The sequence below is a fragment of the Coloeus monedula genome (assembly GCF_965178545.1).
Source record: "Coloeus monedula genome assembly, chromosome: 1".
NCBI classification, from domain to species: Eukaryota; Metazoa; Chordata; class Aves; order Passeriformes; family Corvidae; genus Coloeus; species Coloeus monedula.
In genome coordinates, this window is record NC_138781.1 from 97,324,829 (window position 1) to 97,352,551 (window position 27,723).

General features: G+C 39.7%; 2 protein-coding genes across 7 annotated transcripts in view; one reads left to right on the plus strand and one right to left on the minus strand.

Annotated features, from left to right (window-relative positions):
- The window catches only part of ERP44 (endoplasmic reticulum protein 44), a 47,856-nt gene extending 36,794 nt beyond the window's left edge, over positions 1-11,062 (plus strand). For all 4 annotated transcript variants that reach the window (XM_082298115.1, XM_082298116.1, XM_082298117.1 and 1 more), the window contains exons 8-12: positions 813-929; positions 4,567-4,678; positions 5,146-5,287; positions 8,274-8,376; positions 10,473-11,062. In XM_082298115.1, the coding sequence (XP_082154241.1) occupies positions 813-929; positions 4,567-4,678; positions 5,146-5,287; positions 8,274-8,376; positions 10,473-10,574 (576 nt within the window). In that variant the 3' untranslated portion in view covers positions 10,575-11,062. The remainder of the gene's footprint in view (positions 1-812; positions 930-4,566; positions 4,679-5,145; positions 5,288-8,273; positions 8,377-10,472) is intronic.
- A 2,178-nt stretch (positions 11,063-13,240) lies between these two features.
- Positions 13,241-27,723, minus strand: part of STX17 (syntaxin 17) — a 28,851-nt gene continuing 14,368 nt past the window's right edge. For all 3 annotated transcript variants that reach the window (XM_082283791.1, XM_082283792.1, XM_082283793.1), the window contains exons 4-8: positions 23,791-24,010; positions 18,535-18,653; positions 18,401-18,451; positions 16,753-16,839; positions 13,241-16,071 (exon numbers count right to left, since the gene is read on the minus strand). In XM_082283791.1, coding sequence (XP_082139917.1) covers positions 15,832-16,071; positions 16,753-16,839; positions 18,401-18,451; positions 18,535-18,653; positions 23,791-24,010 — 717 coding nt within the window. In that variant the 3' untranslated portion in view covers positions 13,241-15,831. The remainder of the gene's footprint in view (positions 16,072-16,752; positions 16,840-18,400; positions 18,452-18,534; positions 18,654-23,790; positions 24,011-27,723) is intronic.

Genomic DNA, 27,723 nt, shown 5'->3' on the forward strand with positions numbered 1-27,723 from the left:
GAAAAATTCAGTACAGAAGAAAATCTGCAAGAATTGCACTATAGAGACATACTATCTAAAAATCATTTCCTTTCTCAAATTTACTGTATGAAAGAGCTGCTTACAAAAGAGGAAATAGATGCAAATAGACCTGAGGGGGAAGGGAGTTTCAAAGCATTTTTATTTTTTTCCAGCAACAGAATTTATTAGGTTACCTAATTTATATGGCACTTCTGAATTAAGGTGTGCTTAATCATGGCCACAGCTTGCGAAGTCATGCTTCACTTCATGTTAACCAAAATTGTAATTAAATTAAAGGATGCTAGCACTGAATTACAAGTTAAAACTACTAGCAAATAAAGGAAAATTATTATTTATTCATATCTCTTTGGCAAACCAAATGTAAAATACCAGTTTCAAGTCCTGTAGGACATCAGGAGAGGTTTTGATGAGTCTTTGTAACTATCAGCATGAAGCAACTCACTATCTGCATTTAGTTTAGGTCTGGAGATATTATTTCTCAGCCTGGCAGAAATCTAAATAGCCTTTACTTGAAGCATCCTTAATTTAGAAACAAAGTATCTCTCATTCTTTGTAAGTTGTCTTAAAAAATGGAGTTGACTGCATAAATTATCATATGTAATATTTATTTTCCATTTGTACTTTTATCACATAGTTAATAGAAATCTTGCATGCACAAGGTTGAATATTGGTATAAGATTTGTTTTAAATATTTATATGAATATTGTTATTTTATGTTGAGTAGGTAATCTTTGTAGGTAGCAATATTATTTTTACTGTTTCTCATCCTACTGTTTTTTTCTTTTCAACAGGAAAATGCTCCAGATATGGTGTATTTAGGCTCACTAACCAATTTTGATTTGATTTATGCGTGGACACAAGATAAATGTGTACCACTAGTTAGAGAAATCACATTTGAAAATGGGGAGGTAAGAATTTTTTCTACTATTCTACATTTGGGTTTCTTTCTCAAAACCAAAATGTCTCTTTCAAGGTTCCTAATCCACATCAAAACACTTTGTGTGTTTTGTTTTAGGCAGAAAATGGCTGTCAGATAATGTCTTTTTGTTCTTTAGGAGCTTTTAGGTTACTCTTGAAATTCACAGGAGGCAGATGTGTAGTAGTTTCATATGCTACCAAAGTAAGAAGTTATAATTACAGAACTGCTAAGGTTGGAAAAGACCTCTAAGATCATCGAGTCCAGCAGCTAACCCAGCACCACTGTGCTCAGCACTAAACCATGGCTCCAGGTGCCACATCCACGTGGCTTTTTGAGCTCTTCCAGGGATGGTGATTCTACCACTTCCCTGAGCAGCCTGTTCCAGTGCTTCACAACCCTTTCAGTGAAGAAATTTTTCCCAATATCCAATCTAAACTTCCCCTGCTGCAACTTGAGGCCATTTCCTCTTTTCCTGTCACTGTCACTTATTACCTGGGAGAAGAGGCCGACCCCCACCTGGCTACGGCCTCCTTTCAGGCAGTTGTAGAGAGTGATAAGGTCTCCCCTCAGCCTTCTTTTCCACAGGATAAACATCCACAGCTCCCTTCCATTGATGTTAATGTTACTGGTAGAAAAATATTACTGTATTAACCACTTCCAAAGCATTACCTAATAAATAAGAACATTAAATGGTGGCCAACCATGGAACTGGCCGTCTTCTGGGAATAGTAATGAAAACTACGTGGGGTTTTTATTTTCAATCTGTGTTAAAGCACTGGTACCTTAATCTTTTTAGTTTCATGTGTTGTTTCCCATGCTTTTCTTCCTTTGGCTGTAATTTGTCAGGTGGAATTTGGGAGTTTGCTTTTAAACATCTCTTTCTTCTCATTATTATTATTTCTTTTAGGGCATTTTTGGCGGTTTTTTGTAACTTAGTCTTCTTTTGTCCATTTCCAACTCCATATTTTCTTTTGTTTTTTGTAAAATAAACAACAGGAAAAAAGTCCTTAGAAAATTATCAAGTCAAAATGAGTATTTGTACATAGGCACAGAATCTGCTAGAAAAGCTGCCAAGGTTTGTCACAAATTACAGTACATTGTCAGTACTGGATGAGAAACCAGAGAATCAGTCATGTGCTCCATTCACAGTTTGCACACTTAATTCTTTTTATGCAGAATCTGCAGTGCATCTAACACCGCTGTTCTAAGCACATGCAGCACTTGAGGTTTCGTGGCAGAGGGAGGGACAGGGTGGTTTTACTTAAGCCATTTTTGTTGGCTGTTTTCTCTCAATCCCACCAACTTTTATTGGAAAGTTCTGATAGTTAACAAATCTTAATTCTTATTTGCAACTCAATATGTTAAAGAAGCCACATGTTAACATCTTCAGAAGTGTGTGGTAGATTTTCAGTGTACTTTTCTTGTGGTGAAACTCGATTCTGAGCCTTAGAAGCCAAGTTTCATCACTGTCAGCTTGTACCACATTCTGTTGTGGTTTCTCTGGTTGTTCCCTTAACCCTTGATTCCTGTTTGCTTAGGCAGATAGTCACAATTGCACAATGTGACTTTTTGCTTGGCAAAGTTTGTTTAAAAATTTCAGTGTTTCTGGTACCCAAACAAATTTAAACATGCCAAAATTGAGATACTTCTGCATGCTGGGATTGTGTAGTTATTTAAATGGGCTCTTATTGTGCATACTGCACAATATTACAGGATAAAACCATGAAGTGCTGTGACTGTTAAGCTGTGTTTATGGCACTGGAATACACCTTAAACACACAGTAATTGAACTCTGAAGCAAAGTCCCCTGCTTCAGGAGACTGCCCATTCGAGACAGTTCCTGTGCTTGACAGGCAAAGGCTGTTGGGATCAGGATACCATCCAGAAGAAATCCCTGTTTACCCTGTAATCAGGCTGTGTAGTTCTCTGTTAATTGAATGCCATGAACCTGTGTGGTGTAATGGTGGTGCTGAACTGTGAGGTTTTCAACCAGTAAGAAGTTTCTCAAAGGCACAAAGAAGTGACGTGGGGAGCTGAGATCTAAGGGAAAGTCTTTTGATATTCTTAGTGCCAAACAACTCAGTAGCTTTTGAGGGAGCTTCCACTTGTCCTGCCAGGTCAGTGAGACATGATATGAAAGCTGGAATAGCAAAGGAAACAAAGGGAGGTACTTTATAGAAGGGCTAAAATCAGCAAGGTTCACACCAGCTGTTCTTACAGCGTGTTTGGAGGTTAATTGATCTTGTGAATGTAACTTGCTGAGGTTGCCATTTTAGCTGCTTGCAAGCAAGGCCTTAGAGGCAGAACACCAAGCTCTCTTTAGGAGCTCTCCCTCTGGAAATGTACCTGCTGAAGTGAGTGGGGAAACGGAACCGTAACTGTAGTGGTACAAAACAGACTTCTTCCCATCCTGTAGTAGGAGAGGAGGCTGAGACCCAGCTGAATTTGTGTGTGTAAATATGAGAATGAGCAAATATGATTAGTTGTTGTTTTAGGGATGGATTGGAAAGCTTGGATTTCAAAAGCACTGAAGTTAGGAGGATCTTTGCAATCTTCTCTTTAAAAGACCAAGCTTCAACTTACCTGATGGACTTGGTTGAAGGGAGAACAAGAGCCATTTCATGTACCCTGTGTACCTGGCTGCCTACTGATAGGGAAAGTCTTTCCTTCAACTTACTGCAAATTGAAGATACCTGAAGAAATGCTTCTGTTTGGTAGCAGGACAAGCTACTGCTATCTTTCTCAAGAAGCACAGTTCTTATGCTGATGTAGGCTAGAATCAAAGCAATAGCAGCATTTGCTTGTTATACCAGTTGTGCAAATGAAAGATAGACAACTGTAGGTATTTCTTAGATTATAAATTATTACTTCTTCAATCAGGCTGTAGTGAGTTGAGCTGACAAAAATCACTTCTGGAGCAAGCAAGTGCACATTGTTTGAGTAAAAGAAAAATCCTGAATAAATTATTCAAGGCAATCCTGTATTTATCTGTCCCTGGGCAGAGATCTTTAAAAGGCATTGGGTTGCAAGAACGCATTCATATGAGGAACTAAAGTTTGCCTGTCCAACAAGGGATGACCAATCAGGACACAGTTACTGGCAGAAGAGCAGTACTTGATCATAACTGCTCTGGCTGTGTCATTAGCTTCTGCTTTTTTCTTTTTTGGTGGGGAGGGGATAGAGTTATTCAAAGCTACTTGTTGTGTTATGCTAAGGAAACACCAATTTGCTATGTGAATAAGCTAGAATTGGGTCTAGAATACACCTCAGCCTTTCATAGCATTTAACACCATGGTGCTTAGGCCTTATTGTGGTTGCTCTCTTTCCTCAGAATCAGGTTATTTCTTTTGACCAAGTATTCCAGTGCAAGTGTATCCCTTCCCAAAATGCTGATAATGCCCTGCTCTCATCCTTTATCTGTTGTATATGATAAGAGGAAGGGCAAACATGGTTAACTGTATCACTAATCTATCTCAGAGGAAGGGTCAGCAGTTAACATCTTTAGTCTTGTTCTTTTGTCTGTTTTTAAAGTAGAGATCTCACTAAATTTGAAAATTGTTGGAATCGCTTACTTTGGTGCCCTTAAGAAATGGAAGAAATGAGTTTGTCCTTTGTTTCCTGTGCAGGAACTGACAGAAGAAGGCCTTCCTTTTCTCATACTTTTCCACATGAAAGATGACTTGGAGAGTTTAGAGAAATTCCAACAGGAGGTTGCACGGCAGTTAATAGGTGAAAAAGGTTTGTAATATTTCCCACTACTTCTTGGTTTTACTGGTATAATTTTTTTCAGACAACTCAGTGGAGTGGAAGCAAAGGCCAAACAGAATTTGTAGCTTTAAAGCTCTTGAGACTGAAGGGCTTTATGCATTTTTGACAGTGAGGACCAACTGCTCTGGAAATTATTAAAATAGATGCACAATTTATTAGTAAGTAACTTTCAGAAATCCTTCTTGTCTAAATGATTTAATGTGTTTTGTGAGGGCATTGAACAAAGCTTCAGTTTGTAATATGGAAAAAAAACCCACTTTAAGAAAATCTATTATTTTGGTGGTGGTATTTATTTAGACCTATTTTCAGGTTTTGTATGTTGTATCTATCTCATATCTTCACCTTTGTAATATTTACGAAAGTGGTTTCAAGTGGGTTTCAAGATGATACTAATAAAAAAATCCTAACATGGTTTTTTGTCTGTTCACAATGTTAAGGTACAATAAACTTCCTCCATGCTGACTGTGACAAATTCAGACATCCACTCCTCCACATTCAGAAGACTCCAGCAGACTGCCCTGTCATTGCCATTGATAGCTTCAGGCACATGTATGTCTTTCCAGACTTCAGTGACTTGTCGTAAGTATTTTTCTTGGTGCATTTTAATTTGAGAATGACAAATGAAAATGCTCATACTTGAATCAGTACTGTGGTAGGAAGATGAGTAAATCTGGGATAGGTAAGTCTGCCTCTGTGTGATTTAGTGTCAGAGCCTTAAAGCAGGATGAGCTGGTGTGAATTCACTGTTTAAATGGAGCTGTATTACTTTATGCAAGAAAAGAATCTTGTTTGAAGTTCTTAGATGCTGCTCTTCTTTTCTTTCCAAGTTTTGCTATTTTCCATCATAGTTAGGCATTTGGAGCCTGGCATGGTGTTTTTTAGTAGTGATCTAGATATCTCAACTTTATCTCAACTTTAAAAGATTAAAAATACTACATGGAATGTGAAGTACTGTGTTTTTCAGGGATTACTGTAAAATGCAGCATGTAAGAATGCCCAGCCTGCTGGTTTGGTTTTTCCTGCAGTGCAATTCTAGCCTTCCTGCATTAGTCTACACCTAGAAAGCTGGCAAAGAAATGGTTGTGTGGGTTTGTGAAATTTTCCACGTGCAACTTGGAAAATGGCCAATCACAGGCATGTTTATCTGGATAAAATACATGCCAGCAAAGTACCAGGGTGCTTAGGTGAAATACTGCCGTGGTAACCCTCATTACCTCAGCCTGACTCCTTACAGTGCACTGCCTAGGAAGCAGATGTTCTGTCTTCCATGGATCACTCGAGGAATGCGTAAATGTTCTCTTCAGGGGCTTTCAGCCTGAGACAAGCTCTCTGTCTTCTGGCTGGGTGGTAAACTCCAGTTTCTGTCTCAAAGGAAGCAGCTGCACATACATGACCTGCTAACTCCTGGTTAGATGTCTAGGCTGGGTATGGCATTTTTGTCAAAACCAAGGATTCAAAGCTCGGACTTAGCGTGCAATGTGAATGTAATATCATGTCTGATTTTGCTATGCCAGGAGAAATTTTTCTATGTGAGATGTTGACATTTGGGAGGAGAGTTCAAACTTAGCTTCTTTCTGTAATTCTCCACAGGCTTATTTATAAAATATTGTCTCTGTTTGATGCATCTTGAATAGTGCTTTTCAAATATCTGAAGTTGTGTATGTTGAAATTCTTGATAGTGACTATTTTTCTCCCTGGGTTCCTGTTTCTTTGGAAGATTGTATTCATTGCACACCCCAACAAAAAAAAATAGCAGGATAGTTGCATTTTAAAACCACTCTTTTTATTGTCACTTTTTAAACAGCCCTAAAACAAATTAACATCTCGTATAGAGGTAGTAGAGATGTTTAGTTTAGACTTGCATGTTAGGTTTCTTACATGTTCTGTTTCTGTGAAACACTGTCAGAATAATGAGAACTACTTGCTTGATGTGTACCAGTTGTCACTTACAAATGAAGCTGAAAGAGAGATGTCAGGATTGTAGACAGTTGCCTAATGATAAATAATTACTCAACCTTCCTCTAGGAGGTTGAGCTGATACATAGAAATAGCAAAACACAGTTTGGGAACAAGAAGAGCTTGGAGCTCCTGGGGTGATATTCTTTTGTGTGTGTATGTGGTTTGGATGTTTGGTTTGGTTGTTTTTGTTGTTTCTTGGGTCACTTTGTGTGGTGGTTTTATTTTGTAATAATAGGTAAACTCTTAATTCTGAGACTTTCATCTACCACTTTAGTAACCTTCTGGACTCTTTTACAAACTGGCCCCGGGGCTGTCTCTTGTAACCTCAGTGCTGCCACCAGCCAATAGAGTTTGGATATGGCACTTTCTGAGCTTGCCCACCAGAAGATTTCCTCTCTCTTTAGGGAGTTCGTTGTCTTTTTTGGAGAATAGGCACTTGGCAGGCAAGTGAGACCATCACTCACTCTTTTATCCTCATCCTTTGGCTACCTGGCCCTATTCATCCTGCTGTTCCAGGCTGGAAATGATAGCAGGGAGTGCCCCACTGCTGGGTTGTAGCTTCTCAGAGAGAACAGGCTGAGCTACACAAGGCTGCAGGCACCAGGTGCCCTTGCTGCATTAGGAGAGGAGAATGTCTCCAGCAATGTGTCTGACCTAGAACAGGGCAAGAGCACCAGGAAAAGCAGGGAGCAGTAAGTCTGCTGTCCCTATTACCCGGCTGGAATGCAGCCCCTTTTCTCCATTGGTACTAATTCATGATCTCATCTGGGATGGGAAGAGGCCCCTTGAAATATTAACCACTGTAATACTGATCGGTTACAGATACTGCTGTAATGACACCCCGCTCAATATTTGCTGCATTTTATCCATAGAGTTTTCTGATGATCTGAAATATTGCTGATAGTTTGTTTCACCATGCTTTCTTCCTCTTTCCTAAATGTAATAATTAGTTTGATGAAACCTATCTCCATTAATACATTACCTTTAGATTTCATGCATTGTGCTCACACTATAGTTTTTTATCTCATCTTTAATACTTACTAGATTAACTCTTCACTTCGAGATTTTTAGTCAATTTGACATTTCACAAATAAAACTGGATGCTGTTGTTTAGCACGTTTGCTGTGGGTGACAGTAGATGATCTCAGATTAGATTTACATTGATATCCTTTTAGTGCTTTTCTGTGGTGTGTGTGCAGTTGCTGAAGCAGTAGAGAGCCTTTCAAAGATGTTTTGTCAATACTGCTCCCCAAGTGTCATTTGTATCTGTAAACTGTGCATTTGGAACCTGCTGTTCCCTCTTACATTACAGTTAGTGGGGAGCTGAAGGGAGTTCACAATGAAGTTATTGGCTGGTACAGCTCTGTGGGAGTTATTGAAAAGATGAAATACTTGCTGTGTTCTCAAGAGACAGTGGAAAGAAAAAGAACCTGGTGGGATATCTTAGCAAACCATGTGGCTTCCTGTCCTCTATTAATCACCTAAAAGTAGGCATAGTGTGCTAGATAAACAGAAGTTGGCTACTCTAAGCAGTGCACTTTAAATCTCCTGTGTTTGGACTGGACTTGTAATAAACATGTGGATGTTTCTGTTGAATTTGTTCCAGAGTTCCAGGTAAACTGAAGCAATTTGTACTAGACTTGCATTCTGGAAAATTGCATAGAGAGTTTCATCATGGCCCTGATCCAACTGATGTAGCACCTGGTCAGGTAAGGTTACAACAAACATTTCTTTTGGCTGTTTATTATTATTATTATTTTTATTATTATTATTACCTCTTTATTACTCCTTGTCAGAGCTGTACCTTCTAATATGTTTGTACTTTTAACTTCTGTCTTTTGAAAATCTGTTAACAGAAGCATAACATTGCCACTTTAGTTTGGCTCCTCAACCTTCTTTGGATAAAGGCAGGGAGAGCATTAGGGGAAGTATGGTACCTATTTGCCTTGAATAAGGGAAGAGTATAAAAATATTTATTTTCTCCACTGAAACAGGAGATCTTGGGCTGGATGACTTGTGACTTCATAGAGCTGCTCTTGGGTTCTCCTGTGACTTCAGTGCAAAAGCTGATAATCCATCATAGCTGCATTATTTCCCATACAACACACTACTAGAGGGTGCTTCTAAGGGGAAAGAACAATTGATTGAATGTTTTATACATTTAGCAATGCAAGCAGAAGGCAAATTATTAGAGCATCAAGAAAGGATGGGTAAACAGTAATAGGCCTTATTGCTTTTGCTAATGTGGTTGGCAAACAGCATTAGCAGTGCTCACAGGCTGCACCTGTCAGTTTGATTTCGTCATGGTTCTGCTCAAAGGTTGTCATGTTGTGTAATTACATGCCTGGAAGTCACTTCTGGGATCTCCTCAGGAACACAACTACTAGATCCTTCTCCAGACAAAAGTCAGAAGCACCTCAGTGTCAGAAAAGAAAGGATATGACCAGCACAATTCCCTCTGCTCATCCCAGTCTTCCAATGGTGTCTTGATCAGCCTTGTATCTCCTTGATACACCACTCAGCTCACATGCTTGGGGTCCACTGAAAAGTGCAAATGTAACTGTCAGGGAACATTTTCACTACCTTTGGGCATCCTCCAAAGAAAACCGTTTTTAAACATTTCCTTCAAGTTATAAATTGTGTTGTCTATGGCTCAGAGGGCCACTTTGGTCCCAGAGGAGCCCTGGTGCCCTTGTGTTGGGGAGCCTTGGGCCATTCCATGTCTGAGGGACAGAAACTATAGCTACAGGCTCTTTTTCCTGCTCATTTGTGGGATGTGGTAAGGATGGCACTGCTCTAAGTCGATTGAGTACAGCCTCCTGTTGCCCTGCTTAAAAGATTTAAAAGTGTGAAAGCTCTGGAGGGCTTGCCTTGGCCAGGAGAATGACTGCTTTTCAATGGTGTCATGACTGGCTCTGAAAACACGTGGGCTGAATTGTCTCAGCAGTAATTCATTTGACTAGGAGTTCCCTGTGTTTCTCAGAAATTCATTGAGCAACCAGAATTCAGGTCACCAGGAGGGGCAGAAATAAGGGCCGGAGACTGAGGCATAGGCCAGGCACTTGCCCTGAGGAGGAGGCTTGGCCAGGGAAGGAGGAAGCATGTGGAGTCCCTGGATCCTGCTGCCTGCCCATCTGGGCCCAGGCCCAGGACCCAAAGCTGCAGGCTTGCTCTTGCCTCATTTCTGCCTTGAGAAATGCACATAAAACCTGGGATGTTTATGTTCCCATCTCTCTATGGCATCCTGCCATCTTGTGGAAGATGTGCATGCAATGGAAATGAATACTGGCCTTAACTAAACTGGAGGCTGCTGTTGTGGGTCACCTATGCCCCTTGAACTGCATGTGGTTTTGTATGGGGTGTTTTCTTTTAGTTTCCGTGGAAAAGTAATTCTAAAATACTTTTGCAGTGATGTCACTTTTGCCCTGGTCTATCTCATAAAACACGTACACATAAAACTAGAATACCCCCAAAGCAAGTGGTAGATTCAAGCAAATACACAGTGGGGTACATCTGAAATACTTCTGTGTGACTTGCACTGAAACTCATGTGATGGAAACTCATGTGATGGCCGTTACCTTTGAGATGTTACAACAAAAGGAATATCCTTACTGGGGGCTTAATTAATGTGTTTGCGTTGTGTGTGTTCCACCTACCTGGGACTCAGAACACGCCTTCCAAAAAAACCCCAAACTCAATTTGTGAGAATGCTGGACGTTTGTGCACTCCCATAATGCTAGAAATTCATTTCATGGAGATAAATGATTATTAGTTTAACAGTTTTACTCTTTGTTCTGTTTTTCAGCCAATTCAGGATTTAGCAAGCAGCCCACCAGAGAGCTCATTCCAGAAACTGGCACCCAGTGAACATAGGTACACCTTATTGAGGGAAAAAGATGAACTTTAAAAAACTTGAAATAATCTTGCAAGCCTTTCAGACAGCAGCATTGACTTCTGTGTGGTGGAAATAGTAAACCTATATTTTCATAATTCTATGTGTATTTTTATTTTGAATAAACTGAAAAATAATTTTTTTCTCCCCAGGCTTGTAAATACATTTGTTTGGTGGGTCATTCTGTACAGCATCTTTCAAACAGTACATTCTTAATGCTATAGTAAAATATCGAGACCCATCCAGACTCTTGATCTAACTCTGTAAAACTTTTATAATCCAAATGAAGGTATCCTTGCCAGAGACATGCTGTTAACTTGCACTATCCCATTAAATAGGACTTTTGGGTTGTTTCTGTGTAACCTTGGTAGTATGTGCTTTTTCTTCTTCTGTGAACAGCTTTCCTGGTAATCTATTTCTTAGTCACATTTTTCTCCAACTTAAGAGGGTCTTCTATTCTGGATACTTGGGAGGGGAATAAATTAAAGTTTTACAGAATCTCGTGTGGTGCTTTACTGGCTGTAAATGTGTAAGCAATTAAACAATCCTGAATATTAAAACAGCAAGTAAGGAGAGGAAAAGTTCTGATGATAATGGCTGTATTTGGAATCAAGGGCTGTACTGACATGCTCCGATTTCCCGGAACTAAGATTGTTATGCTGCCCACGTGGTTGTGGTAAAAGAAAGGAATGTTAAAAACCCAAAAACAGACAAAACTAGGACTAGACTGGTATCTGAGTTTGTCAGTCCTAAATTTATATCCATATATATATTACCATTATTCTTGGGGTTTTTTTGGTTTTATTTTTCCTTCTGAGTCCCTGTCTTCCTGGCAGACACTGTTCAACCAACCATTGCACATTTTCTGTTACTCTCTTTGCCTGGCTTGTGCCTTACTTATCGTGTAGTTTTTGAATTCTGCTCTGAAGAAGGAATTACCACTTTCCTTGTGGGCTTTCTGTTCTGCATGACACCAGAATATAGGCTCTTCTTAATGAGCCTTCGAGCTGCTGCCTGAGGTGAACATATGGAAACTGTTAGATGGCAGAATATCTGTTGATTTGTGCTACACTGCTGGAGATGAATTAGTACTGGATTTGTACAGTGCACTTACTGCACACTGTAGGTCTGTGACTTGGGCCCCAGGGTTCAGTGTCCTTGGAAGCAAGTGTGTTCTCTGGCCAGGTGGAACACTGGGTTCGGGTTTACTTAAGAAAGTGCCCCAACCTGTGCAGTCACTGCTCAGGACCTTTTTGCCTCCCAGCTCAATGCCACTGGCTCAGTTATTGACAGAAGGCTTCCATGGTCCTGTGCAGCTGTGGCAAAAGTTGATCCCAGGACAGGCTCCTGACTCAAACCCCTGCAGCACCAGGCACAGCAGATTTCTAGGGAGCATTTCTGAGGGCAGAGTTGCTGATACGTACACTAAGCTACAGCTGACTAAGCAGCTGCCAAGTTGGGAGCTGAAAGATTAGTGCAAGGCTTTGTTTACAGCTACACTTTTTTGTTGGTTTTGTGAATCTGCATTTTGGAGCGCACATAAAATGTGTGAAAGCCAGGTCTTCTCCTGTCCCATTCTCCAGCTCATCACAAATCAAGCATTTTTGGCAGCTGAGTCATACTGCCTTCCAGCTGGAATCGATTAAGGCTGATACTTGTGATCTGCAGGTGGTGCTACACAACTTCTGGAGGAGTTCTGGCACCTGAAATTTTATTCAATTCTTACATGGTCCCTGCGAGTACTTACCTTACTCCTCTGAGGTTCCTATTTTCCTGGGGATTCTTGGAGGAATGGGATTTATAAGTGCTGTTTGGTGGAAGATGTCTAAACTTCTTTCTGAAGAACGATGCTCATCATCCACGCAGCAGACCAGTGGCTGGTGCTTTCAGCTAGAAAGTGAGAGAGATGAACCTCCTCTGCCATTCCTTAATCCAAGTTTGCTTTTGAGGGGAAGGACTTGTTTCCAGAGCTTTGGCATCCCAGCATCAGGTTGACAGTTAGATGTAAGAGTTTTATGACAGTTACATGCTCAAGTAATTTCAACATTCAGTGAATTCACTGGAGTCAGACCTGATTCTCCTGGTTCTTGATGACCACTGACCCGGCTGTACCAGGTGCTCAAGTGCCTTTTCTCTTTGCAGGCAGAAGGGTTGAACAGCTAAAGCTGAGCTATGTTTGCCCATCCTGCTGCTGAGGGGCACTTGAGCTTTTACTTGGTGATAGAGAATTTGCCTGGAGAGCCAAGTGCTCATCAAAATCCAAGACGTGTTTCAAGTTGTGACCTTCCACTCTGCTCATCTGCATCTGTGGTTTTAACCATTTGGTGCTCAGCTTCCCACTCCCTTTAACACTTCTCACAGTTTTTCCAGGAGAAGTTGTCAAAAATATTAGTGTTGTCCCCTTAGGGAACAAAACCATTCCAAACTGTTTTCACTTGAACTTGAGTCCATTTCTGAGCTACCATGTGTGTACTGGATGCATGTGACATTTTAGGAACCTGTATTCATTTCAGCCAATGTAAATATTTTGATAGCTGAAGTATGTGTTTGGGAACTCATTACAGAATTCTTAAATCTTGGTAGAGCAATTATTTTAATAGTATCAAATCTGGGAGGGATTAATCTTTTAGATGCTGGAAGGAAATAAACCCCAACGTTCTCAGTAAATGATCCAACCAGTCTTGTAGGCAAAAACTTTTATTTGGTCTGAAAGAATTATTTATATCTTACAATTCTTCTGAGTAACATGCCTAGCAATTTAATTGCTAGTTTGGTTACTCAGACGCTGATGTTTCTTCATGTATGTAAATAACCCACCTATTTTAAAACATCATAGCTTAAATAACAGTCTCCCACGTCTAGTGTGTACGCAATGATTTAAAATTGCTTCTGCAAAGACGCAGGGGGGAAGAATAGTTTTTGTGGCAGACATTTCATAAAATGAGTGCACACCAAGCTGAATTTGTATAAGCTGGGGCAAGAATTCAGTCTTATGAATTTAGATTGTCCTGGCATTATTACAGCTTGGGGGGAGAGGATGGAGTCCGCAACATCACCGATGCGGCTGTTGTCATTTAAATGCACAAGGTTTCACAGCATACAGCAGGAAAGCAGAGAGAGCGTTTGAAAATCATACAAAGGATCAACCACAGTTTCTGATGAAGAACACTTTTTTCTTTTGTGTCTTCCTTTAAATGTAGAAAATAAATATCAAAGGAATGAACATCCTTACTATGAAGTTGTTACAAGCTCATTAACTGTGTTTACATCCGAAGTAGATGCACTGAAAGGAAAGGGCTTTTTGCCTGTCAGGAGCAAATGAGCTGAATTACTCAGGTCATGTTTTGCACTCCAGCTGATTTTACCAGTGCAGGCACCAAGGCTTCAACAGATGCAGTTTTGACAATGTCTGCAATTACTTGTGAAAACTATTCTTGCACACATTGTTTCCCTGGATCTCAGACCTACTTAAAATAGACATAATGCTCCGGTTGATAGCAATTTCAGTATTTTAAAAGTAATAAGGAAGAACTGCTCAGAAGAAGTTATTTGTGCTGTACCTAACAGTTGCTTACAATGTCTCTAGGCACAAAACCCCATCATCTGTCATTAGCAGACAGTGATTTCCAGTGATGATATCAAAGTACTGCCTATTGAAAGGGAGCTCTTTCTATAGTACACTTCCCTGGACAGTGTTCCCTGCTAGGGAGCCTTATCTCAACACTGACTTCAGTGTGCGCCTAAGAAAACGACTCAAGCAGAGCTCAGGATGAATCAACCAAGCTAAAAACTTTAAAAAGTGGCTTCCCAACCTCAGTATCTGCTCCCCCAAACAGTAGCAGCAGTAGTGTGGGAAGAGTCCTGAAAGGGTGGAGGTAGGACCATGTGCTGAACAGTAGCTTACAGGATAATTGTACAATTATATGACAATAACACACGTTAACACTTCTGTATTTAACAGTGGAAGCTCCAGAAGCAAAAGGCTTCTTAAGGAGGGTAAGATAACAGGTGTCCACTATAAAAAATGAGCAAAAGCACTGCCAGCATCTCACCCCATACAGGCTCCACAGCATATCCCAAAATTTTGAAGAGGCTGAGCAGCTACTCTGCAGTGTGGGTGGAAACAGACATTTTGGTACTGGAGAGTAATGCAAGAGTGCAGCTGCCCAAACAAGGGTGGTTTGCACTGTAAGCTGTATCAGGTTGGTATTTCTGACCCCGTCCCAGCCTCTGGGGCTGCCAGCTCGCCCTGCACCATGAAGAGGCCTCGCTGCTTCTCTGCTGGCCTGGGGCCTCACACCACCCCTGAGGGACACCAGCCTGTGGAGGGAGTGGGCCTGGCTGCAGCCCTGCCTTCCAGGGAAGCTGTTCAAGCTCTCCCACCAGGGTGCTCTGGGCTTCAGGAGAAGCAAGGGCAACATCTTGCACTAAGTGCTGCTTCAGCAATGAGAGGCTTCAGGTTCAGGATGCCAGAGCTTGGCTCTTCAATTCTGTATGGTGTTCTCAGGACAATGCAAGGAGCTGAACAGCTATGGAAGATTATCCTCCTGTAGCAGTGCTGCAGGGTTGCTGCTTAGACTGTTTAATTCATAACTACACTTTGAGTAAGGTGAGGAGTTTACAAATTAAAAAAGGTGCCTAGAAAGAGGAGAAGCTGCTTCCAGTGCTGATCTGATATGGCTGATGGAGGCAGATGTGATATATACATAACTTTTTTCCACTTTGCTCACCCAACACTCTCACCTTTTCTTATGACAGCCCATGCTTCTCTGTGCATTATTGAACAGGCATAGTCATATCCTGGGGAATTGCAGGAAGAGTTTGGGAATCCAGATAAATGAAAGTAAATTTAAAATACTATGACCCTGAAAGATTGATGGTATTTATTTCCGTTTCTTTGGAGCACTACAGTAAAAGCTCTGGCTTCTCATGGCATTCATGGGAAAGGACTCAGATTTTCCAAGTATCTCTTTGCATTGTCTGCAAGACACTTTGTGCAAATTTGGCATGAAGCACCTGTCACCCATCATTACAGCTGTGAATATAGCTTACCTAAGAATTATGTAATTAAAAGTTATCCATATAATTTTCAAAGGACTGATGTCACCATGTCTGAAAAGAGAACTTCTGACATGACTGTTTCAGCCCTCCCAAGGAACAGAACTGTCATCAAAATTCACACATCTCAGCCTTGTATGTAAAGTGTAAGGCTGCAAGTCTGTCATTAGCTCAGCTACTGCACTGTTGTTCCTGGCCATAATGAATCTATACTTCAGCTGGATTTTTTGGCACTTTGGTGAGAAAGCTCTGGACAGCTGGAAGAGACCTGCTCAATCATTTTTTGTTTTTTTCTTTGTATCAATTTTCCACCTGTGAAGCCCAAAATCCCACCACCAAGTGCAGCTGCAATTCCTGCTACTTTGAAGCCTGCAAGGAGACCAATAGGACCCCCCACCACTCCACCAATGACTGCACCTGCCACAGGCAGAGCTGCCAGCTTGTATTTTGCAGCCTGTAAAGGAAAAAAAAAATAGTTAGAATACTTGCCTGTGGCGATGTGCATTTTCTCCTCACTGCTCTTGGCAGTGACTTGATAGCTCAGTGATAAATAAACTTTACAAATTAGTGTTTTTTAAAAGGTATGACAGAACATGCTAAAATCAATTCAAAATCCGCTTGTGCATGCAGTTGTGAACTGGGTCCTTTCACGTGGTTCTGGCTGCTGTGTACACTGGGTGTTACCTTGTCGCCACCATTAAATCAAATCAGAAACTGAGAAAATGCTCAGACTTTTCAGTGATGGGCCTGACTCCAGCTTTGGGGTTTGTTTAGTAACTGACATGGAACAGAATGGAAATGACAGGTTATCATCAGCCTCTTGTTTAATGTTTATGTGATTCTTGTGAGCCAGTCACTGCACTTGTCTTTGCAGGTAAACCAAAGTAACCACCAGAACAGTGTTTAAAAACGTCCCCTCAAATTAAATAATTGTATTTTCTAGCAGCCTGGATGTGATAGAAAATTACAAGAGAGATTGATTTTTTTTTTTCCCCTGCTACCTGTGGGTCATTTTTTCCTTATTTCCTTAATTGCTGGTTCCCTCAGCATTAAAGACGGCAGATCAATGGGGTTAATACAGAGGGTGGCTGGGAGGCAGACCACCATTGATTCACCAGCAGGAGCACATCCCTACCTTTCCCAAGTTTTTGGTTCCCTCTTCAACATTCACAGCAGCACAGTTGACATGGTCTTCAATCCTGTCAATCTTCTCCTGCTGGGACTAGATGCAATGGAATTATGAGTGAGGTAACCTGCTGGGAAGCAGCAGTGAGCCAATACACACCATTTTAATGCCTGTAATCAGGGCCCCACAGCAGCTTTCATCTGCACCCGGCAGCCTTAGTGGTGCTCCATGATTAGCATCTGATGAACTCTGCTCAAACTACAGACTTACTTTGAAAAAATCTAAACTATTAAGTAATAATATGGGGTGGATATTAGACAATGTCTTGCTGCAGTTAGAGAAAACAACTCAAAACATATGATTTCTAAATCTTTTCGATGGATAGAGGAATTCACATTCTAAAAGGAAAAATAATCTAAACTAGCCTGTTTTGTTCCCTGCTGAGTCTCACATTCAAAAAAAAAAATCTATAAAGGGCATTTATAAGATCATTACCAACTCCAACATACAAAGATGCATCAAGGAATCTAAGCAGAAGTGTTTAATTATGACATTATAGAACAATGACTTCAGAAATAGTGACAGCACTGAAAAAATACTTGATGTTGCTCTGTATTTTACTGTTTGATTTTACAAAAACATTCGATCCTTTCTCCAAATGCAGTCAGTCAGATTCCCCTGCAGTCTCTCCCAGGGAACACTGAAGCAGAAGATAAAGGGGTCTGTGGGTTTGTTTGTTCTTATTTTAATCTCAGCAGTACGCAGGCTATTTTATGTCATAAAATAATGAGATGGCTGATGTTCAGCTTAAAATAAAAGGCATTCTGAACTTTTTGCCTCTTTCTAATTCAGAAACTGCTGAGTACGCCAGCTCTGGTGTTCATCGACTATGCAGTCCACCCACCTTAGATGCATGCTATTACATCTAATGATGTTCAAGTGCAAAATCCAGGAAGTCCTGGGAACAGGACCTCTTCCTTTAACCTTCAGAATAGTGAATGAACATTTTTCCAGTTCCTCTCCAGTCTAATGGTTCTTTCTTGGGTTTTTTTGTATAGATGAAGCAGCACATACTCAGCAGAAAGCACAAAAGCTAGGTTATTTATCCCTACTAACCCTACAGCGAGGAGATTAAGGAACACTCCTAGGAGATGAGAATTGTGCATTTAAATTGCCTGTGGCATGGGAAGAACTAAACATTGGGAACCAACATTTTGGCAGTGCTGTGAGAGCAGAGAAAGGGCATGATAAAGGTGAGGATTTTTCTAGCACTCCTGATTAAGTGAGAAAAGGTACCTGCCAAACACACACCCTGTGCAGTGAAAGCTGTCACCACCATTACAATTACAAACTGTAGAAATGAATAGGACCTGGGTAGAAGTCTGCAGTCAACACTGTAGAGCTTCTGCTAAGGTTCAGCTCATGGCCATGTGCACTGGTTGGAACATCATAGCTGCTCCAGTGACAAGAACTTGGGAGCAACTCCCAGCACTAATGCTGAAAGAGGAGACTGCTGCCTCCTCAAAGTGTCAGCTTGGCAGAGCCCAAATCACAGGAGAGATGCATCCTCAGCTTTTTTTGTCCCCACCTAGGGGCTACCCATTCACCCTGTTTTTGTAGGACACTCGGTAGGACAGAATGCAGAATTAATACTTACATAGACTAAGAGAGAAAACTCAGTCACCAACTGGCTGAGCTCAATCAAGTCCTGCAAATAAAAAACAAATGTTATTTTGTGATAGTTGCTAAAACCAGGAGCACCAACATGGCAGGGAGGGAGTTCCAACATACCCCTTCTAAACTTTCCCAAGACTCGGCTGCATTTTCTTCCTGAGGTATTTCCGGAAGGCGGGAGTAGATCTGGATTAAACTTTGGGAGCCATCCTTCACTTCCGAGTTATATAAAGTTTCTGAATGAGAAACATGATGTTTATAAACAAATGCAATGAACCAGGATGCAGGAGGTGTGCAGGCTTTCTCACTCTTAAAGTCTCTCAAGGGTAACCTGATACTTAACCTAATTCAAGCCAAGCAACAACCCCAAAAATGATCGCATAGGGAGAAGTCTTACAGCACTACACAGTTTCTTAAAAGGATGTTATTGACAAAGAAACAGATTCACTTCTATCAGCACATTTTCACAACCAGTCCTGAAATCATACTAAATTATACTCCTGAATTCAAGGTCATTTAATTCCTTTTGTATTGACCAGGCTAAGAAAACTGAGCTTGGGACAAAAACTTTTCATTTATGTATGACACACAAAAACACTGTGCTCCCAAAACTGAACACAGTTATTCATTTTATGACTGATTCTCATGCTAGTGGTTTGATTTTCAGCCACTGGGAACTAAAAGAAGCTGGAGAAAACAGCTTTCAAAGTGAAAGCAGTGAAATCTAAGTAATGTGGTTCCCAGCATTCCATGCTGGATCAGTTGGGTAAATGGTACTGTGAGGATGGCAGACATTTGCAGCTCAGTGCTGTACAGGAGATATTCTTCAGTATGTTTCTCCCTAAATTACCTGGACTAATGGAGAATATGTTAGGACAAAGTATGGTGTTAAAAATGCGGAATGACAGACACTGAGGTGGCACTGGGGAGAGCAGATACAATGGACACACCTCCTCCAGTCAGAGCCCACTCCGGAGCCACTGTGGATGTCATGGACATGCGTGTAATTGTGGGCAACAAATTGAGTGGCAATAAAGAAAAATAACAAAAAAGTTTGGCTTGTCAACACAAGGATTGAGGGAGAGCTTGGGAGTCTGAAAGGCAGACTGGAGAATGTGTGTATGTAAACACAGTGCAAAGATCATCTCAATTCAAACAATTTCAGTTTCTGAAGGGAGATCATTCCTTCAGTAGGACACTGGTGTTTCCTTCCTTGGGAAGGCAGTCCCAAGAGAAAGCTTTATTATGGGGAAGGCTGGTTAGGTATGTCTAACAATACTGAAGTGTAAATATTGTATTAAAATCTTTTCAAACAATGATTGTGCCAAGGTACGATAATAATATTATATAACTGTTACAACAACAGATATGACCAATGGAAAACAAATAAATATAATCATATTCATTAAAAAATCAGTAACAGTGCATGCTTATTCATGGAATTAATTTAAGATAAAATAAAAATGATACATTTTCATAACATTTGTCCATTTCTCAACATTTTTATCCCAATATTTCAAAATAGATTAAGGACCCAATTTTCCTACTCTCAGCTCAGTAAAAGTCTAACATCAGTGAAGTTGATATTTAGACATAATTACTAACTCAGCAGAATAACACGAATGCACTAAGCAATTGGGGGCTTAATTTGGACTTGTTTTTCTTTCTAATTATTTCTACCCCTTTTCCTTTAAGAATCCAGACATGGAAGGCACTTCATGTTCTACAATCATCACCTGTTCTTCCAGAACATAACTTTGATTTATAACCTCAGATTAATTAATGTTGTATACTCAGTTCTAAAATACTGCTTTCCCCTTTTCAATATAATTAATTATATATCCAAATGTGTGCATTTTTTGAGAAAACTGTTCTGCCACATACTCTGACATTTATCACTGGTTTTGAGGATTTTATTTCATTTTAATCCTAAACAATCCTATTTCAAAATCAAGTTTCTTCTGCCCAGAAAGGTGTACTCTTCCCTAATCAGCCACATGCATGCTAAGTTGGTTAAAATTAAAATATTCATAATTCAAAAGCAAAATAAAAACCTCACTAAGTAAAACTGCCTCCTCCCAAGACCTTGCTCTGGTCTGTTCCTAACAATCAATGCCGACCTACTGTAGAAAAGCATATCCTTGAAAGTGTATAAATGATACCAAAGTTTTGCATGACACACATTCAAGAGAAATTAAAACTGTAATTAGGTTTACATGTTATCATTTTTTAATAACTAAAAATCAGTGAGAAAATTCCTCATGAAAATTCATTATGCACTTTAAAAAACTAAGGTAAAGAAGAAGAAGGGCGGCCACATTTGGGCTGAAAGTATGAGTAAGAAATTTATATTCACTACTTCACTTTTTATCAAGTCTAACCAATTTTAATAGGATTGAGAATGGAAGTGACTCCACCAGTTCATTTATACAGCATCTCCAAAGAAATACAATAATACAAAACATCTCTGCAGATTTCACAGAGGAGCTTTACACCTCATTACACGCGAGATAAAAATCTAATGCTGTGGAAGATTGAATATGTTGCTTAAAAGATTTTAGTAATTTTAAGAGTGGAGTCTCACCTTTTGTTAATATTTGTTTAATATGCAATTAAATTCCATTTCTATTAGCCCTCAGTTGAGGATGGTGAATGGGGGAAGGGACTGTATCATATCACTGACATGCTTTCTAAATGGGAGATTTGAATTTGTAAACTCCTTCCTTCTCTACCAGATGGGAAGCAACATGCTTCAAAGAACAGGCACGTATTGAACCTCCTTTGATTAAGATCAACAGCCAAGATTTGCTTTCAGGACTGGAGCCTCTAAGCACAAAAGAATAGGCAATATACTGTGTCTGGGTTACCAATTCAACAGGGCTGCTTGCACAGGAAAGCAAACTTGAAAAAAAAAAATCTGTTTAATTGTATTTAGTTGTCTGCCTGTCTGTCTGTTTCACTTTAAATGGGGTGAATTAATTCCACACTCCTGAGCAGACTTGCAGATGCCTGTCATTCCAGCAATATTTTTTCTGTTCTTCTCATCCCCATCTTTCTGATCAATTTATTGTCCTTCTGAAGTGCTGTTATACTCAATGTCCTCCATACTTCAAAGGTATTCCACCTTGATTTCAGAAGCAATCCTGTTCTTTGAAATTAAACTTTAGTTGCCATGTGCCACCTATGTAATTGTGTGGTTGTGTAAAAAAGAAAAGCAGTAAGCCAGGACAAGGCCTTTCCAATGGAATACTGGAATGTACTGAGAACAACTGAAGAAAGTCACCAAGAGAAAAGATATCTTAAATTTAGTTCTGATCCAAACAGAGAAGAGCTCACAAAGAGACTGAAAGTAAAGGCTAATATATATGAAGGGAATCACTGAATATTTAAGACAATGAGTTCCCCACAAAAGAGATGTCAACAAATTGGGTAAAATTAATAGAAATTATGTGGAAGAACTGGACTGCAGAATTGCTGGCAGACACTAAAAAACAGGCTGCACTGAAGATGACACCAAATTATCCTGATGCAAAGGAGGATGTTTATGGCTTCAACAAGAGCTCTTCAATGCCCTGGATGTCAAGAATTTGACACACAATATGAGTACAAAGAAAAATATAAACACAGAAAGTTAATATCAGAAAGACCAGGACATAAATACATTGCAACTACCAAGGGGAATAAATGGTAGCAAGGAAGTTTCTGTGAATGTTTTTGAAGCTAGAGGGAGACCAAAGAAGTATAAGTGCATTGCCAGATAAAAAGGTCCCTTTAAGCAGATCTCTGACGCAATTAACTTAAGTAAGAAAGAAAAAGAGAGAGAGGCGGAAACAAAGAGAAGAGGTCAAAAATATTTAGATGAGCTAGGCCTATTTAGGGTCTGAGGGTTTGACAAAATTCACTCCAGAGCATTTTTAAGAAACAGCCTCTGAAATTTCAAGTGTATTTTTAAGAACTTCAGTAAGGTGGTCCCAGAGGACTGCAAGAGCATTTGAAATCCACAAAGATATTAGGACAAACTACTTAATAACCAATTACAAGATGCTGAAGGTGTTGAAGAGGTCAAGATTTGTATGTCAGAAGCTAATTCAATCTTTTCTGTTGGCCTTGGAAGAAGAGAGGTTTTTACAGTGGGGGTGGTGAGGGGCTGGCACAGGTTGGCCAGAGAAGTTGTGGATGCCCTCACCCCTGGAACAGTTCAAGGCCAAGTTGGATGGGGCTCTGAGCAGCCTGGTCTGTTGGAGGTGTCCCTGTCCATGGCAGGATCTAGATGATCATCTAGACCTTCTAACCCAAACGGTTCTATGACTCTGTATTTGATATATCTTGATGTTCACAAGGTTTTCTGATACTACTGCACATGACATTCTTGAAAGCAAGCCCGGTCATCAAATCTACTTCTCTCCCTGCTCAACCACGAGGGTCACTGGCTTGTTAATCACCCTTGAAAGAGTTCTTGTAGTTCTGCATGCAGCAACAAGAAGGGTCATAAAAACAAATCTGACAGCAGGTTCTTCTACCGTGCCACTGACTAAGAATGCTCTTTAGATTTTAAGACACAAGAAATGCTCAAATAATTTTAAGTAATACTGCTACTGCAGCAATCAAACTAATTACAGATATGTGGAAGGGTTTAATCCTGATGTAACCAGCTTTCTCACAGGTCATTAGCAGAGAGCACTAGCCAGCACCAGGACATAATACAGACTTCTCCTGAAGACAGAATGGTAGAACAAGGATTGAAAGACATTTTATACAGAAAGGAGGAAAGACCAGCAAACATGTCTGATTTCTAGCATGTCACTGTGTGTTTTCAAAACATTTATTTAAATGGATTTATAGTCTTTTCTTCTTTCTTGTCAGTTACCAAGTTAAAATGTTACAGGAAGAGATGTTTTTCTTTACCTAGAGACTTTCTCCTCTTTTCCATATATTTCAGCAATGCTGTATTACACTGTCATATAAAAATCTTCTTGGTTTTTTTTAGTTCAGTGAAAATGGCCAAAATGATTACTTGCACATCATCAAGTGTTTTGCAGGGGAGGGGAAAAGAAGCCAAGCTATCTTGAAACATGAATGTAAGTATTCTGCTTCCTATGAACAGTCCACTATTTCAAGATCCAAGGCTACAGGATCTTTCTCATGGAAGGCCATAGATACTTAATTTTTAAAAATACTTAAGCATTTTCTGCTTATCAAAATTCAGTCACAGGTCATGACAAAAGTGTGGTGTAGGGAAAGGAATCTACTTCTTCATTAACAGTACTCTTAACTGAAATCTCATTTGTTTACTTCATTTACATCTGGTCAGAGAAACTGCATACTGGATACAATGATAGAGATACAATAAATACAGAAATTAAATTCTACTACCTTGTCCTAGAGTTGCAGATCTGGTTAAAGAGGCATCCTCCTGTCCTTTGAGTTGCCTTTTAAGTTCTTCTGCAGATTGAGAATGCAGCTCCAGGAAGTCCTTAATGGCAGTTGAAGCTTCCTCTTTAATGGGATTTATCATTCTCTGCAGAACTGGGATGTCTTCCTGCCGGACTCGCAAACAGAGTTTCTCCATCTCTCTCATATTGGCACGGAGTTGCTGCAAGAGTATTAAGAGTTATTTTGTAGCTTACTGCGTGAGAACACCAGACACCTTCAGTGCCTGGGAAGCACCTATCACCTTTATGATCAAGGGAGAAACATTTTTGAAGCCATCGCCACAACTACTTTGATTTTCTGGCTGCCAATTCTGTACTTTATCCACTTCTCAAAATCAGTTTATTTTCGGTTTCAATTAAAGTATTTAACTAATTAATTCACTGTGTAATTGCTGAAGTTATTTCTGTTTCTCTGATCAATTTAGGTCTTTGCCAAAATATTTACACAAGCTTCAACAAATTGCAATAATATCCAAATAAAGTAAGTGATTGTTTCTCAAAATTTGCTTATTTTGTAATAATAAGTGACTGTGGCGATCACAGGACCTCAGGATACAGTCATTCATAACCCCCAACTACCCCAGAACTATCATTTTCATTTTGTGATGACTTCAAAGAAGAAGGATTACTTTTTTCTTTTCATTTTTTTTTCAGATAAAGAACAAATATATTTATTTGATTGGAATATCAAATAGAAATATTTCTTTAGTTACAAGAGTTTTGAGAAGATATAAACTATTCACATCTACCAAGAAGAGTATGTGTGCAGGCATTTCCCACAAGATAAATTCTTTCTGCATTCAAGGGTTTTTTTACTGCCTGAGCTTTTAAAATCTAAAAATGCACACAAATTTTCTCTTCCTGCAAATGAAAAGAAGAAATTCACAGTTTAAATTATATCACTTATTGGTTTAGGACAGAGTTTTTATCGAATTATAAAAAAATAAGACTGTAATAAAAATATATTCTCTCCATTACAATGATAGAATAAATTATATTCTTTGTTGCACTGTTAACCAATTGTTTTGAATATTCTTCTCTGTCGTGGTTTGACGCAGCTAAGCATCAAGCACACAAAATCTGTTACTTTCATCAGGAGAAAATAAGAAAATATTGAGGAAAACTAGAGAGCTGTGAGGCAAAACAGGTTCAAACTTAAATGGTTGCGGTACAAAGAAAGAGTTTTACTACTAACAGAATTAGAAGTAAAAAGAAGTAAGAAGAAATTAAAGCAAACCTCCCCCCCGCCCCCTTCCAGCACTTCCCTCCTTTTACCCAACTTGCACAAAGGGTAACAGAACATGGGATTTTAGTCTGTGTTGCAGTTCTTGAAAAGTCTCTTTCTAATGCTTAAGGAGAAAAGGGTTTTCTTCTGCTTCACATGGTTCCCAACCTGCCACCAACAGCAGACCCCCCTGGAAAGAAACAATCTGCTGTGGTGTAAAACATCTCTTCCATGAAAAATCTCAACAGTTCCTTCACACTGCCAAACATAGGCTATCACATGGGGTTATTAATCTTTTTAAGGATGAGTTATTTTGGCCTGAACACAAAGGCTTTCTTTGCCACAAGTCTCTAAAAGCCTCTCACTGCTTCTATATAGCTTGGCACAGGCACTCTTCACAATCTTCACGGGCCCCACCTTGGGTGCCACTAATTATTTGTGCCAGTTTGGACAAATTTGGAGGAAAATATCCTCTGATAGAAGGCAGGTTACAACCATCCCTCCCCCACCAGGTTAGGGAAAAAAAAAGAGTTTTCCTCTGAGGAAAGTGAAAGAGATAAAAACTATTTATTTAACAAACACACAGGAAAAGGATAATAATGCTGAATAATAAAACCTCTCACTGTGGAGAGAAACTTGGGAAAATTTCAGAGTCCTTCCGTAGGTGTGGTCTCTCTCCTCCTCTTCGGAGCTGGGTCAGTGTGGGCCCACCTCCAGGGCCCTGGTGGAAAATTCTCCCAATGTGTTCTGATGTTGAAACAGTCCAGAAGAGAAGAAGGGAAAAAAACCCGAAGTCCCAGGAAAACAAAGTTCAACTCTTCATCTCCCTCCGGAGAAAAGGAGCCGAAAGCTGGCTGAAAAGCAAGCAGGGTGCTTCCTCTGCTCTTGCTGCTGCAGAAGCAGAGGAGTCTGTATCTCTGTGTCCTTGAACAACTGCTTTGAAAAGTTTGCTTGGTTTTAGCTCTTCCCCCCTTCTCAGGCTCAGTTTAAAGGCACAGAAAGGCACAAAATTAATTTCTGAGCATAGAGCAGCGATAGGGGATACACATCAAAAAGTCACAGTCACCCCAAGACATCCTCATAACAGAACAAGAGAATGGATTGACACCAATGAGTGGTTAGAAACAGAAAGGTTTTCTTCCAGAATACAAACCAGGTACAGTTAATGCCTTAGAAAGGCAAAACTGCCTATCTGGAAAAGCAAGAACTAGATGGAACTAATTTTATTTATATACACTAGTGGAATTGTTTTTAATATTTCTGAAAAAAATAGTAGAAAATACAATTAGAGAAGGAAGGAAATTATTCAACAACATGTTGAAGTAACATTGCACAAGCTTCCAAAGAACTACTGATTCGTTAAAATCATGTGTCAAATTACTAAGATTAGATTAGATTATGTTGTATGCTTAAATTAAGAGTACTATTAGCCAAATTAGGCTGCATTATTCAAGACTAACCTCAGGTAAAACCACTAACAGACAATTTTAAAAAAGGGAGATAAAAAAACCGAAAAACTTTGGAAAACACTGAGTTGAATTAGAAACATGGTAGCCAGTAACTTTCCTCATACATTTCTCATCTCAGCCTACCTCGCTCTTCCTGGTATCTTCCCCCCATGGTCTGCCCCTAAGTACTGAAAAAAGGAGAATGTCATAGTGCACCATGTGCCAAAATTCTTGGTTTATAGAATCTTGGAATTTCATTAAAGAAAAAAAATGGGACTATCTAGACATAACACTTAATTATCTGATTTCTGAGAACTAAATGCAGGGAACCAAGGTTCATCCTGCTGTTTTATTTCAGGAAACAAAATTATTATTATCCTGTATTTGGCCACAATGGAGACAAAAACCCAATAAAAGACACATCAAACAAAACTTGTGAAACAGTGACAACAGAGTTTGCGATGAGAGAATAATGGTTCCACAGCAGCTTCTTCTAAAGGAAAAGGAGAATTTCGCAGTTGAAATTGAGTTAAAACATAGCTCTGCTTGGGATCAGTACCACTGCAGCTGCTGCCAGGGCAAATTACAAGTCCTGTGCAGGGACCAACACAACACAACTGGCTGATGGAAGTTTGCACAGATCCTGAACAGAAGCTTCAAGAAGTATGAACTGCTCACCCAAAGAAATGTCTAAACCAGCTCCTCACTTCCACTGTTCATGATTACCCTGCTGATCAAAGAGAGATATTTCTGAGCAAGAAGATGGAGGAATTGGATGATGATATTCACGTATTTAGTGAAATTTAATTTTAGTAGCTCTTCTTTTTTGGTTTTGAAGAGAGGACTCTTGTTCCACTTACTGTCAATTAAACAGAAGGTGAATGGATTCAGCCTAGCAAGAAAGTTCAGCCCTGCTGCGAGGAGAGACATCCCAGGAGCTCACCAGGGTGTAACATTATAAATGTTATGGATATGCAAATGACTGTGACTTCTTTTCATAATAATTTTAATGCCACAGTTTAATTTCTAGGTAGAGCATAAAAGTGTATTGCTCTCATCCCAACTGTATGCACTTTTAAAACCAAGCTTATTTAGCGAGGAAGGTAATACAAAATTCTCTTTTCATTTGTGGGAACTCCTAAGTTTTGAACTCTCCAAATTCAACCCAAAAGACATGGAATTTCTCTTTATAATAATTGCA